The sequence below is a fragment of the Rhagoletis pomonella genome, unplaced genomic scaffold, assembly GCF_013731165.1.
Source record: "Rhagoletis pomonella isolate Grant_MI unplaced genomic scaffold, Rhpom_1.0 Rhpom_scaffold_00006, whole genome shotgun sequence".
Taxonomy (NCBI): Eukaryota; Metazoa; Arthropoda; class Insecta; order Diptera; family Tephritidae; genus Rhagoletis; species Rhagoletis pomonella.
Genome location: NW_023458560.1, coordinates 25,718,779 through 25,734,834, shown reverse-complemented (window position 1 = coordinate 25,734,834; position 16,056 = coordinate 25,718,779). Strand labels below are relative to the sequence as shown.

At 33.6% G+C, this 16,056-nt stretch overlaps 1 protein-coding gene across 1 annotated transcript in view; it reads left to right on the top strand.

Moving 5' to 3' along the window:
- The window catches only part of LOC118741852 (protein turtle-like), a 129,426-nt gene that overhangs the window by 91,381 nt on the left and 21,989 nt on the right, over positions 1–16,056 (top strand). The window contains exon 7 of the mRNA XM_036473825.1: positions 12,810–13,005. Within this exon, the coding sequence (XP_036329718.1) occupies positions 12,810–13,005 (196 nt within the window). The remainder of the gene's footprint in view (positions 1–12,809; positions 13,006–16,056) is intronic.

The following is a 16,056-nucleotide window of genomic DNA, read 5'->3' as shown; positions in this document are numbered from 1 at the left end:
GCATCTTTTAGTTAAATAACAAAATTAAAAAAAGTAATTCTAAAAATACTTACTTTATTAAGTGTGGCGCATTGGGTGCAATGAGCTTCTCAGATCGAATACTACATAAGTTCTCGTTGTGAGCGTTAAACAAAAACTGAGTGGTGTTGCTGTATAGAGCACTTCAAAAGAGGTAGCTACTGAGCGCCAGCAAAGTTAACGGTATAAAATAGCACGGCGAGATATAAAAATATGCAGGCTGTGCGTCACAGATCAGTTGCGCCCGACGAAAGGTTAATTTTAAGATTCAGAGCTACATAACGTATCATCAAAGTAAGTAATAATCGACCTTTACTTTAAGGTGTATTACATTTGAAACTATTTTAAGAAGTTCAGTACAAGAAAAAAAAAATTGTCGGTTGGGCCACTTCTGCTCTCATGGCCTCATATATTCTACAACTTAACTTTGTTATTCTAAATACTGTGCAATCGCAACTCTATCTCTATCGCGTTGGTGTGCATGCCCAATTATCTCTATCGCTTTCACTATCGCAATCGCGTTGGTGTGCGCTTAGCTTAAACCAAAATTAGTATGGGACCACCTGTGAGGTAACACCTTTTCTTTAAAAACAAGAGTTATCGAAATCGGTTAACGTGGTCCAAGGTTATGCGGTAACATATTAAAAAAAAATATATAAAATATAAAAAAATAAATATATTCCGACGAATTGATATTGCAATATTCAATTTATCTTATCAATTAAACTGAATTAAAATTTTCAAACAGGTGGCAACCTTCAACGTAAATATTTTCGGCTATAAGCCTTCTTAAACCCCTTTCCTTTGGCAGCCATATTGCAATATTTACTTTATATTATCAAAATAACTAAACTGCAGTTTTCAAACAGGTGAAAACTTTCTAATTTGTTTCTTTCTCTATTTTAAGTTTAACCTCTGGAAATTCAGTGGTGAAAACTGCATTCATTTCCGTGCGTTTGTTTTTGAGTGATGCGCGTACAAACATACAGAACGATAGACAGACAGAAAAAAATTCTAAAAATTGTTGATTTAGCTTATATTGTTCTAATAAGGACCCCCCATATCAATTTTTCTTTAATATCTATAATCTACAGACAATTTTAATATACGTATAGATAACAGGAAGAAGGAGCGATATCTGTGGAAAGAATTGTTTCATTTGAGCTATTTTGTAGAAGCTTATCTACTACCAGGAAGTGACAGTATACCCCCTTTTGGTGTCTTTAAGTGTTTGCGCTGTCCGCAATTTCGATTTCGGCAAGTCTTGTTCAAAGCAGCTAAGGTCCAGCTGAGGTCTAGGTGTGAAGTATTTTCGAAGGCCCGAAAAAATTTCTCCACATTCAAATGCAGTATTCATAGACCTTCCTGCCCTATATGCTTCCGAGTATATGATCTTACTTCATTGTCGATAATCTTTTCTGTGCGTGTAGCATATACGAGGTATGACCTATCAGCCTGAAAGATTTTGCTAGGACGTATTTCCTGTTTCTTCGGTCTCCTCTACATCTCAGAAATTTAAGAGGAACAAACTGCCAATGCCGGTCCGAAGGAACACGGCATGAATAAATTCTTGGTTGCCCTGTTTTAAAATGGCAATGGGAGTGGCATCTGAAAAGCTTATATAAAGCAGGACGCTTACCTTCGCTGTCTTACTCATTAAGTGTCTTGACACTCAGTTTGACCTTGTTGTGAGCCTCATTTATTCTATTTTCTTCATATTTCATGAATTTCTAACCTGTTCACAAACTCAGTGAATTGCAGCAGATAATGGAGGTATAAGAGATTACGTTCCTGACTTTATACACATTTTTTATAAATTTCCCTCAGAAGTTGGTAATGGAATTAAATTTTTTATAGAAAAAATAAATAAAATTTGAAAAAATGGAGCAACAACTTTTAGTTCCCTTTATCAAATACCTTTTTTATTTCTATAAAAGTATTTAGCTTGTTAGATTTCGTTGGTGCAAGGCAAGTACATACAAATATCTATTATGCTGTCTATGGTTTCCATTTTCTCCACCTTCGCCATTCTGTAGGCATGAAAAGAGCTTACTGCCAGTAAAAAAAACATCAGCTTATACTTTTTTCATAGCTATCACCAACGGAAAACCAAACAAAACACCACGCTAGCAAATGATACCAAATCGTTAAATCCCCAATTAGTAAAATCAAAAAAATATGATATTTACCGAAATATCCATACCAAAAAAAAAAATCGAAATACCTTAACAATAAGCCAATTAAGGGTTTAAGCTTTTTCAAAGGATTTCCGCTTTTTTAGCAAAAATTTCACACCAAATTGCCTTCGTTTAATGCGTAAATTTAAATTGCACTAAATTAAATTCAACGAAAAAGTTGTATACTTATATATATATGTGTGCCTATATAAAATAAAATTAGCGCTCTCTATGCAAACTGAAATGCAATCAGCCATGAAATACGTGATTGAACCATTTTAGCATTGAATTAAAATATACTATTCGACAGCTGAAAGCAAACCACAGTGGAGTTGTCAGGCGCGCGCTCACGCTGAGTACATGCCAACCAACAAGAATGTCAAATGAAATTCCGCAACCATTCATACAAAACCACCAAAACAATTTAAACTGTTCACATAGCCCGGCCACAGTGTCCTCTTGGATTTTCATGTCGGCGAGTTTTCACTTTTGCTGATTTTATAATTGAAATCACATTTCTCGAACGCAAAGTGTTGCATATTTTGTGGGACAGATGCAGTTAGCAATAACTTTAAATTTAAAATAAAAATATTAAAATTCCATGATTAGACAAAGTAAGGTTATGGTATGACATATATTTGAAATTCAAATGTATTTGGTACAAGTTTTCTTGTCATTTTTACTGCGACGTATAATTTCATACAAAATTATAGGGAACAAACTATGGATATTTACGAGATTAGGAGCTTAACGGTACTCTTAAAAGTTGTAAAATTTTCCTGGATTTTCTGCGAGATCCTACAGACCGATTAAAAAGACGTAAAGACGTGGTTCTGAAAAGTCGTGAACTTCTCCCGCAATGATCCCGAACAAATCTTGAAAAGGGTCCGAAATAATCCCTTGCTAGTCCAAAATAGATACCTAACTAGGCCCGAAACGTTCGTGATTTTGTCTCAAAAGGAACTAATCACAAAGAGAATCCGAGTTTGTCACGAAATAGTTCTGAAGTAGTCTTAAATGATCTAGAACTTTTCCCGAAATGGTCCTGAAAAGGTTCGAAAACTAGTCCCGAAATTGTTCTGAATTAGCTTCGAAATGGTCTAGAAATATATAGTCTTGAAAAGGTTCCGAAATGGTCCCAAATTAGCCCGCAAATGGTCCTGGAATAGTATTGAACAGTCCCCGAAAGTGATCCCTTATTAGTCCAAAAATGATGCCGGACCAATCCCGAAGTGTAGCTCAAATGGTATCGAACTACTCTATAAATAATCCAAGGATTGTTTCCAAAATAGTCGTGAAGTAGGCCACAACTGGACCTGAACAGGCCCGAACTAGTATCTAAAATGTTATTAACTAGTTGTGAACTAGGCCCGAAATATCTCTGAACTAGTACAGAAATGTTCTTTTATAGACACAAGAAGCAATTGCAGATTTTCTGTGAGGTTACACGAAAGGCTGTTAAAACTTTTCGGCTGGGTTAACGAAAATTTTACCCCTACCGAGAGCTAATATGTTTGTACAACAAAAAGTACTGACGAAGGCATCGCCGCCTAAGTCTACCCAGGCCGGGGCAGTGAGAGAGATCATATTCGATACTCCCGCTTGCTCTCTCGCCACAGTAGCTGCGACAGCAGTCATTTGCCGAGGATAAAGGCATCCGCGAAAGTTTCGGAATTTAAACAAAAATGATCAGCAAGTTTATAAATTTGTATGAATAGGTTCGAATAGTTATAGCTGGTAAAAGCCAAAAGTTTTTCTAATTTTTGTGGTAAAAAAAAAAATAATTTTTTTCCAACCTTGGTAGCAACCCCTAAACAATTGTGCAAAATTTTGAAATTTTCGTGGATTAATTTATTTTGTACGTAGAACAAAGGATGCCCCGTATAAAGTTGAGATGTCGATATTTTAAGGACCAGCCTACTAGTATCATCGCTTAACGAGTTCAATCATTTTAGTTGCCACATTCATTAGTATATGAATCACTTTAATACATAATCTTGCACTAGTTTCCTTTTTTATTACTTTCACATAACAACATCGTCTTACTTTATTTGTATAAATTTATTTATTCTATCGAGCATTTAATTTGTTTAGTTTTAAGTCATTTACTTTCATATCGAAACTAATTATATAATCTGCGCAAATAATTTTACATGCATGCCTTATTTTAACAACTTTACTGGCATACATATTTACAAATTTGTGTAACTGCATATTGTCGTACTCGTAAGCATTTTGTTAATTTACTATTGATTTTCTTTATCATAGTATCCTTTTGTACATTCCTCAAGTCCATTTTTATTAGTTATCAAACCGTTTTAAAATATTGGTTTACATTTTCCGCTATTTTTCCAAATCATATCTATTTCTTTCAGCCAATATTTTACCCCTTGGTTTAATTCACATACGTTTAAGCTAAATCCCAGAGCCTATGAAAGTAAATATGGTAGTAGCTTCATACTTGTCTCACTGTACGTATATCTTATCAACAAACGGAACTCGTGGTATCAACTTCTCTCTCCTAAGAACAATAAGGATAAACCCATTATGTTCCTTCTTTGAGAGAAATTTACATATTTGTTTTTTTTTTTTGTGAAAAAAATCAACTTTTCCTCGAAAAAATATCTGAGGCAGTTTGAAAAAGGATACTTAGATATTTATTAGCTCCTTGAATCATTTGTCTTTTTAATTAATTTCAAAATTCCTTCGTCACACACACGAAATAATAGCAATTTTTTGTTGACCGTTTTCGTAAGAGCTGGAAACTAAGCTTATAACTTAACCCTGGTACAACCAAAAAATATTTGACGCTTTCACTTTAGCTAAGTCTATGGCCGAACCTCTCCTCCAAGTTCTTCTGTGCGTGTTGGTGTTATAACACACATGGAGGCACACATAGTTTTGCAGTGCCTCCGAACTACAAATGGATTTTATAAGAAGCTTTATTGAGGCAATAATACACTCGAAGGTTTGCCATTGTCTGTTCCAAAAATGTTTAGCGTTTTATGTAGCAAGAATGTTAAAATAGATTTAAATTGTATTATTTCTAGGGCAAGTTTTACAAATATCAGAAAACGATCGAACATCTGATCCTTACATCAATGAATCCCAACTCAATGTGGCTTTCCTGAGGCAGCTGCAATTGGACCTAGGTTTCAGAAAATTTTAAAATTTTTTAAAACTTCGTCCGAAAATACACACCCGCAAGCACTAATAAAGCCAGCATAAATATGATAGATGAGAATTAGTTAGCTAATAAGATCTTTATTTGAATTAGCATTAAGTATTGTAGGCAATTCCAAAAATTCTACTGAAAAGATAAGAAACGTATAAATAGATACTTAAGTTCGAAATGGGCTCGCAAAGTTTTACGCGTAAGAAAAGGTTGGTACTCAAGTACAAATTAGGTCAAACGTAATAGATATGAGCCTAGGTATTTCTGCGATCTGTTTAAAGAACATTTTAGATATTTCATGAAATTGGTAGGATTTGGAGGTTACTGCAAAAAGTGGTTAGCAAAAAATAAGTTAGGCTGGGAGGACCTAAGAACTACTATTAATTAGCGGGAACTTCCTCAAGAAGCGGATAGATTTTCAGAGCTAGTGAATGGAGCTGCAGGACGCAATTACTGCAATAATTGTTAGGCCTGTATAGATAGTCTTAAGATAGATAGATATTAATACAGGGCATGTACAGAAATCTAGAGCAATCTAGAGAATTAAGTTTTAAGTCTAAGTTCCTCAGAAAGTTAAGAAGAGCATTCGCCCATGTTAAGCGCTTACGCTCCTCCCACGTCTTCTACAGACGGCATCACACTCAAGGAGACTATGCGAAGGTATCACTTTGGGCGAGTCCGAAAAGCGACAAAGATCATTCGATCATATCATCAGCTTATTATGATGCGCTCAAAATTTGCAAATGGTTTTAATCAAACAGTTTTGATTTGGATGAATTTCGAATGAACCAGGAAGTTCTGCCAAAGGAAAAATATTGAAAAAATAATAATTTTCGAAAGTTATGCACAACTCTTAACTTCCGGGATTTTGCAAAGTTTATTTCTTAAATATCTCAAAAACTATTACCAATGACAAAAATAGTTTGATGTCGTTTTAGTAGTGGCATTTAGGGATATAGCGACACACTTTATATAAAATTTTAAAAATAAAAGTATTTACAGAATTTTGAAATAAAAAAACCTTTAAATCCAAAACTTATAAAAAGTTGTGGCTTAATTTTTGTTTTTTATACAATACCTCTAAGTGAGCTTAAAAGATTCTGAAAATTTCAAGGTTTTTTTTAGATAAGAATTTTTGAAGTTCGAAATTTTTTTTACACACTGTAAAAAAAGTTTATGTTAAACAATTTTTATTTTATTTAAATTTAAAGTTTTACATAAATTTTTTTTTTCAAAAACTCATATGTATCTTAAAAAAACACTTTCTTGAAATTTTCAGAATCTTTTAAGGTATGTTAGAAGTAGACATTAAAAAAAAAATGTCAAAATTTTTATAAGTTTTAACTTTAGCGGTTTTTTTAATTTCAAAATTCTGAGTTTTTTTACCTTTTAAAATATTCAACAAATAAATTTGCAGAATCCGGAAATTTATGTAATTTTATAAGGTATAACTTTGTTATATAAAAAAGAAAAGTTTTGACCAAAATTCATCCAAATCAGAAATGGTGTATGAATTAACCCATACGTATGTACATTAGAGTGCTCCACTTCTTGTATGGGGGAAGGAAAAATGTCATCCTTGAAAACGGGGCACCTGAATCAAAGGCAAGAGGCTGTTATTATTAAAAAACATTATTATTAAAAAAAGAAGTTGGCAGATTTTGACGAAGATTTTTTTTTTTAAAGCTACCCGTGCGAGTACATTTTGTAAGGAAAGTAATGATTAGCAAAAAACTAAGTGCATACAGCATTTATATGTATTTAATGGGTGAACCCTTACTACCGGGTTCCTCAGCTATTTAAGTGGAAAATGAGTATTTTCCCTACTGGTCAGATTTCATATTAAATTCAATTGAATTAAATAATTTTTCACTTAAACTGCTTTTGTGAAACTGGCTATTAGTCACCTAGGTGTGCATAGACGAAGCAAATAAAAGCTTTTTTGACAAAATTTGTATCTAGGAAACTATACAAACAATTAGGGGATTCATAAAGTGCCATAAATTTTATAACGGTGTAAATATTTTTAGGTTATTCAGAACAGTTCAAAAACACTTTTATTCTTTTACGATATGACAGTACAACCGTTTTGGCATTTTGTTGTTTGCCCAAAATATTTAGCGAATCTTTTCCGTATGCAGCCTGAAATGAATATTTTTATTTCGAAAATCATTTAATTTTCTTATAATTACATATTTTGTTTTGTTTTTAATTATCAAAATTTATTTCTTTAAGTATTTATTATATAAAGACATACAATTACATTTACACAAAACAACTAGCGTGTAAATACTTTGAGATACCTACATAATGCTAAGTAAATATATATGATAAATATGAATTAAATTGATCTTTAATGATACTTTAATGACTAAAAAAATTTCTTAAAACAACAGTTTATTTAAAATATTTAACATATCAGCATTACATCTAGCCGTAAAAGCTCGAACAAATTTTTAAACAAATCAAATGGTACTTGAACTTTGCAGAGGTTTTATTACCTGACAAATAAAAACAAATGAAAAAACATTTGAAAAGAAATGCATAATGAAATCACCTTTACCCTGAATATTTTGGCATGTTCTTAGTTTCTTCGTCGTTGCTTCTGCCCAGAACTAAGCTCATTGCCGGTAAAGGTGCCTGGAAGAAATGGGCAGACGTTTTTTGTAAACAATTCACGCACAAAGGTGGTAAAATTAAGGCCCAAACGACATCTGATTAAAATGATCGCGTCGGACAATGTACTCAAATAGTTATTTGTCTGAGTACAATTTCAAGTAAATTTTTGTCTTGCAAATTTTCGAAAAAATGAACCAAACAGTTTTTGTAATTAATTTAAAAATATTCGGCACATTTCGATAAACTTTACACACACCTACGGAAAATAGGAACTCACCTGCGCGTGAGTCCTCGGTTACCACTTTTCTCCAATGCAATCTAATAAGTAATTAAGTAACGAAAGTTCATCATGGAAACCTCCGAGGTGTATGTAATTTAGGATCTGAAATTGCCGAATACTGTTTGGCAACCTAAATATTTCAAAATAAATTTAATTTAACTGCATAAAATGTCAACGAACGAGACACAAAGAGGTAGAGAGTGAGGGCGTGGGTAATGAAACGCGAAATGGTGCACAATACGAAGCTAAAAGTAAGCGCAGTCACACCATAAAATCAGTTTTGTTGATTTTAGACGTTCATCCACAATTGCCACTGAGCACTTTCCGGAAAACGTAATCATCAAAAATTTTGGATTTTACAACAAAAAAAAAAACAGAATTTCATGCTAAGTACAAACACTAATGAATTCTGTAAATGGGGTAAGTTCTGAAATTTAGTTTTGAATATCGTGTGTCAATGTGTGCTGCTTGTTTAAGTCTTCTACCCTGCAAATCGCCACGTACGTAAAAAAAATTCAATAAAGAAAAATAAAAGAAATCAAGCGCGTAAATGTCTGTATTTCATACATACATACATATCTATTTTTCCATAAATTTCTTTGTCAAACTCATTTGTAGCAAACAGCAAAATTTTTATTTGAAAGAAAAATTTGCAGAAGCAAGTCAAGTCACAGTACGTCGCTGAACGCTTTTAATAATAAAAAAAAAAAAACGAATGAAAAATTATACATACCTACATAAAAGATTTGCAAAGAAATAAAGCACTGACTTAGTGTAGAAAAGCACAATCATCTTAGCACTCTTGCGGGACCTGCTCCGTTTTCATAAACACACCGACACACACACACGTTCATAATATGCATCAATCAAATTTCGCGCATTGCCGCCGAAAACACACACATTTACAACTGCCGTAAATTGTCATTATTTCTATTGCATTTTTCCTTTCCTTTCATTTACTTCTACATTGATTTTATTACACAACTAAAAAGTACTTACATCAGCAAAAATGTTCTTTATCTTTATTTTCTGTTACATATGTAGACTCGTTCTGAATTGATTACAGACTAAATTGAGAAGATTTCCTTTCTTTATACTATTGCAAAGGGCTCAGAAAGCTTTAAAGCTTTTTTTCTCAAAAGCTCAAATCTGTTTTGTTGATTTTTTCAAAAGCTCGCGCACAACACTGATTTGTTTTGGTAGACCAACAATAACTTTAAAACTCGTTTCCGTTCAAAAGCTTAATTACTAAATAAGCTTTCCTTCTCCAAATTTAAAATATATTGACTAGAGCTCAATAAGCTTTAAGTATATTTTTCGTTTAAAATCTCAATTACAAAAGCATACCTCCTAATTTCTAATTGTTTTGTAAAATGCTCAAAAAGCTTTAAAGCTCTTTTTATTCGAAGACCAAAAAACCAAGGTTACCTCTTTAACACTAACAAATTTTAATTGCCTCATATTTAAGTTTTCAGTTACATAGCTCTTCTTACTTGAATTTAAACTCCTCTTTTTAAAAGGCTGACAGCTCCTTACTGTTAATACGTATCCCTACAACTCAAAGCTTTCCTTCCTTGCATAATTGTTAAGTAAGTGTAGAGCAACTATGAATCTTAAACAAAGCTCACTTTTTTTTAAACTTTGCTACAAAGCTTTCCTTTTTTACATAATTGTAACCTAGGATTAAAGGAGCTTTGATGCTACTCATTTGTAATGAATCAAATTATGATTTTATTTTACCTAAACGTTCTTTCTGGCCATTACAGGATTAGAGCGGTGATTGACATCCCTTTTCCAGCATGTGAAGCTTTCTATGTATACATTTTGTTTAGAGTAGCGATGAGCAGAGAGAGCTTTTACTCTGCACGCGTTTATACAAAATGTAAAGGAAGCTCAAAAGAGCTTTGCCCGCGGGCAAGACAGTGCCCATCAGTGGTTTAGAGCAATCACCATCAAATCACATTTCGCGGGAGCTATTATATGGTCGCGGAAAAAAGCTCGCTCTGACCGTCAGAATAAAAGCTCTATCTGGCCTTTACTGATTTTGAAGGATATGAATTCTTTAAAGAGGATTTATGAAGTGTACCATTCAAACAGTATTTATATATGTATACATATATGTAAAGGCTTTGAAAGAATTCGAATGCAATTGCACAGAAAAATGAAATTTCATGTATTCAAAAAGGTTCAAACAGGCTTACCCGCTTTTTGTTTAGTTCCATGCTGACCACCACATAAGCAAGCATTCGCGTAGAGTTTTATCAAGTTTTCTGTGCATTTTCCACTGAATATTTCTATGTCTAACACTAATTTGTTTACATTTGAACAATGAAAACAAAACTTTTTGAAGACTATCTAAAGTTTAAACCTTTCTATCGGTTTATTCAAACCCTTTTTTATGCTTTCTCAAGCGTAGTTTTAGCAAATGAAAGTCCGGGATTTCATTGAAAGCCCTATTAAATAATACGAGTTTATCTCAGCTTTCTCGATTTCTATCAAATAAAGCTTAAAAAAGTACAAAGTGCATTTCTACATGCGTATCAGCTCTACTCATCAAAACTTAAAATCGTAAAAGCTTCAGTCTCGCTTCAACAAAAGGTCTTAAGCTTCAGAAGACGATTTTAACTTTGCTTCGAAAACAGCTTTAAACTTCAAAGAGAGCTAGTAGTTTAATTCTGACAAAAGCTTTAAAGCTTCACAGAGAGCTTTTAGTTGTTTTTTTTTCAAACGTTTTTCTGCTTCAGAAAAAGCTTTTAACTGTGCTTCAAACATAGCTTTAACTTCAAAGCGAGCTCTCAGTTTCACTTCAACACAAGCTTTAAAGCTTCAAAAAGAGCTTTTAGTTGTTTTTATTTTCAATCGTTTTTCAGCCATCAAAAACCGTTTCACCATTTTTTTTTAATCACCTTGTGCAAACCGATCCTATGTTGAAATATATCCACACCAAATTATATGTAGTACTATATAGTCATATATGTATACAATACTTGCATACCTATGTATTTCTACCCAATTGATATGTGTGTATGTACATATGTATATGTGTATGTATTGCAAATTGCTAGACTGTTATCTTTTCGTTGGTGTTGAAGGTGTGTGTTTGTGTGCGTGTGTGTGCATTTCATGTGCGTTGTACTCCCCTCCATAGTGACAATTTGGGCCAATTTCACAGTGCGTAGTTAACTCCGAATCGACAGTTAACTAGAGATTTTCAGTACAAAATTCTGTAGTTAACTCCCGATTCGGAGTTAACTACGCATTGTGAAATTGGCCCTTAGAGTAGCGCGCCGAAAATGCGGAAACATTCTATAGAAAAACAAAAAAAAAAAAAACTAAAGGTGATACCGTTTCTATCAAAAAATGTTGCCCTTCCCCGGTGAAAAATGTGTTTGTTGTTACACTCAACCCTGTCAAAGGACATTTTTTTGCCTTCTTGTCCTTGTCCAGCTCACGAATTTCATAACATTATCATTTTATGCAACCATCTGATTTTCAGGGCAACCATCTTCACAGGTCAGAGTATGTGCCTTTTTTGCCTTACAAGAGTGTGACATTTTAAGATACGAACACAAAATTTGCTCGCCCTTTGCCTTTGATTCAAAATCGAACACGAAAAGAGAAAGGGGCAATCAAAAGGCGAATATTTTTGGTAGAAACGAAATCACCACAAGCTGTGGGTTCGTGCTATCAAATTCATTTGCCAGGCACATAAATAGCATAACAATCGATGAACTCGGCATAATAAGTGCATAGAATCCAACCTTAAAAATTAGTTTGTTCGAAAGTTATTGGCATCATCCCTCCCTTTCAAATAATAAATATTTTATATGTCATAATCATAATTAATGATAATTTATATTAATTAAGTATATAAAAATTACATTATTCATAAAATTTATATTTTAACATACATATGTACATATATTTATTTTTTACTTATCTATTAGTTTCTATCGATTATATTTAATTTACACCTTCACGCTTTATTTATTTCATTATAATTTCTTCATTGTACTCATTATTGTAATTTTCTCACAAGATAATCAAAATCAGTAATGTAAATTAAAAATTGTCTAAAAATTTATCAAAGGCAATTCAATTACCTGATAGTTACTCGTATTAGGCTATCAAACAAACCAAACTTAGCTTCTTCAACGTATAGGTACATTTAAATTCTTATATGTGTACATGTTTAATTGCCTATTTATGTCTTTTTGTCTATTCACGTTTAATTAATATTTGTGGTGGAGAGTGTAACTCATATGTAATATGCATTACACGCTAACGATATACATACATACTTACATATATGCTCGCTCACTTAACATCCACTTCAGGCTACAGCATTTCAAATCAATACAAATCCATATACATATTTATATGTATGTATGTACGTGTTTAATTGCATTTGTATGTATGTACATATGTACGTATATGTAGCCATATGTATCTACATATCTACTCGTATATGGATTATTTTAGCCAATGAGGAACGGTCAATACTCCACCAAAATTAATTGTAGAAATTATTCGTTTGCAGAGTTCAATATGGTAGCTTGCAGGATAACTGATGCCCGTAATATTGCAGCAAATAATCATCATTTGCATCAGCATCCACAACACCATCAGCAACAGCAGTTGCAACAACAGCAACAGCATACACATCAACAATTGCAACATAATATGCATAGCCGCAGTACGGGCTCACTTTCCGCTGGTCAAGTGCCTTTAAAAAAGTAAGTACATATACATACATACATCCTTTTGTAGGTGAATTCGAAGTGGTAGAGGGCAGAGTATGGAGTCGTACATAGAACTAATCCACATAAAACACAACACATGCATACTAAAATCAAAACATACATTGTTATCAAATTTCATGAGTCCAGTGGGAGGAAGGCATACAAAGAAAACTGAGTTGGTAATCAAACGAGATACATGCACATACATACATATGCAACAACTACTATGTATGTAGGTAGTAATTTGCGTTATTTAGTGCAGCCATACGATGCTGAAGCATGAAGGCGCAGGCATTTGTAATGCTTTTTAAATACATTTGACACTAAGTTAATTAGAAAAAAGATTACTAGTAGTAATTAAAAGGGTTATTATAAAAAAACTGTACTTTAAATCGACCACAGCAGAAAGAACTCTGAGCTTTTTCGTATATTCATCAGTGACAACCAGATACAGCATATACGCGTCTCCCGCGGAATATGTTTTTGGTGTGTTTGATCTATAAAAGATATAAAGAAAGCTTAAAAAAGCAGCGATGCGCATAGAGAGCTTTTGCTCTGCACACGCCTATACAAAATGTATCAGTGATTTAAAGCGATAAAACGGCACTATTTTGCATGCGTACAAAGCTTTTGTAAGCTTTGTATACATTTTTCACGGACTCGAGCAGATCAAAAACTGATCTAGCGCGAAGAGAGGTATATCACACTAAGATAAATAAACCGCACATCGAATTAAGAAAATATCCAATATTTTAGCAAGTGATACGTAAGCCTGAGAGAAGCCTTTTGGGAAGCGCACAAAATAATTTCTAAAAAGGCTGACAACAAAAAAAAGGTTTACCATAAAGCAGAATTGGAAGGGGAGCCCTAAGTATGTTAATATAATAACTTTTTTAAGCTTTTTGCTCATTTATGTACGGGCGGTGTTCATACCATAGCTTTTTTGAGCTTTTTTAAGCTTTGTTCACATTTATATATAGCACATCGGTGGGTTTAATTGGCAGATAGAAAGCACGTTCATAGAAAATATTTGGAGAGCTAGGGAAAGCTTAGCTTTCCTGAAAAATCTTCTCATTGAAAGATTAAAAGCGAAATCTATAAAAGCTTTGCTGATGTACTAAGTTTTAGTTTTATAAAATTACAAAATGCTGATCAAACTCGCGAAAAAGAGCATTACTTTTCGAGTGTGCTTTAATTTGTGCAATAGCTTAGAAAAGATTTAAAGCGTGTTTTCAAAAGCTTAGCACGTATTCGTTTAACAGCTTTGTAAATATTTTATTGGGAGGCAGAGCCCTCTCTGATCATCAGTGGCCAAAGTACTGCCCAACTCAGCTTTGCAAGAACTGAGCACGTGTGCTTTAAAAGCTTTCTATAATTTGTACATGGACTCAGAGCTCTCTCTCGTAAAAGAACTGTCAATATTTGTATGGAGCTCAGTTTACGCACATCTGGTAAAATTACGATGCAAATTTGATGCGTAACGACTTTGCAAACTTCTGTGCTGCCGAGAGGCGGAAAATGTTATACTAAAATGTATGATGAAATATATTGAAAACAAATGAAAAAATAAAAAGTGAATAAAATGAATGAATTTCATCCACTCATTTTATTCACTTGGGTTTTCTGCTCATTTACGGCTTTTCAATTATATTTTAGCTCTCATTCGAGCTGACGGGCTCGGAAAATACCTACTAAAAAATGCTTCGAAAGAAAAGTACACCAAATTCACCAAACACTGATTAACCTGTCAAACAGTCACTTTACGCACCTATTTACACATTTGCAAAAGGGGGGCGTTCCTGGAACAGCCTCGTACAATTACGAGTTTTACGATAAAATTTTCAAATTTCAAACTAGCGGAAAGAGAGTTCCTATTCGGGAGTTCTCTAATCTGTGCAGTAGTTATAGCTTAAAAAATCTTTGCAACGGCAATGGACACTGCCTTGCCCGCGGGTAAAGTCTTTTAAGCTTTCTATATATTTTGTATAGGCTCGCGCAGAGTAAAAGCTCTCTCTGCCTAACGCTGCTTTACAGCATTATTTGCCGAGGAGATATATTTCTTTGTTTCTAATCGTATCTAAATTCTGCCGAGAGCTTTTAAAAGCTTAAAGCTCGGAACACTTTGACGACTGCAACTTCACGACGTAACGACAGCGACATCATTTTGTCGACAAATGTCGCCTTGAAGCCAGCTTCTTAAACATTTTGAAGACCTTAGCGACATAGCAAACAGCTGATTTTAAAGTTTGACATTTTGCTATATTTATTTCACAAATTGTGTATTTTTATTTAAGTAAATAAGAAAAACATGGACAATCAAGAATATGTGATTAATTTTGCGACAATTTAATTTTGCAGCACTACATCTACTCATTGTCGCCGGCAAAATTAGAAATAGATTTAATTTGGCGACGTCGACAATTGCAGTCCTGCAGCCAAGATGTCGTGCTGTCGTCAAAATAATTGTGTCCGTAAGAACGTGTGTATTTAAAATTTGACAGATGCTGCTTGTCGCTTGCTGTCGTCAAAGTGTTCCGAGCTTAACACGTTCGCTTAATACTTATTTAGATTTTATTTGGGCGCGCATAGAGTAAAATCTCTCTCTGAGTATCACTGACTTAGCCCAGTGAAGATTAGAGCGAGCTATGCTCGCCGAAATAAAATCTACTGAAATCTTTAATGAGTTATGTTAACCAGCGCTATTTTTAAGTATCACTGAACTAAGTACTGCCCAACTAAGCTTCACAACCGTTTTGTTGCCCGAGAAAGATATCATTTGCTTTTAAAAGATTAACACGCGCGATTTTAAGAGCTTTCTATAAATTTTATAGGCATGCAGTCTTACAGGTCTGCTTTTGGATTTCGTTAACAAAGAAAGTTCGCAAAACAATGGAAATGTATGTATTTCCGTCATGAAAGGGCCTCTCAAAAACCATCTTTAGCTTTAGTTAACTTCCGATGGCACGAATATTGAGTAAAATCACATAATCGTTAACTTTTAAGAGGATATGCTGGCAAAAAGGTCTTTGCCTGGAATATACCAGC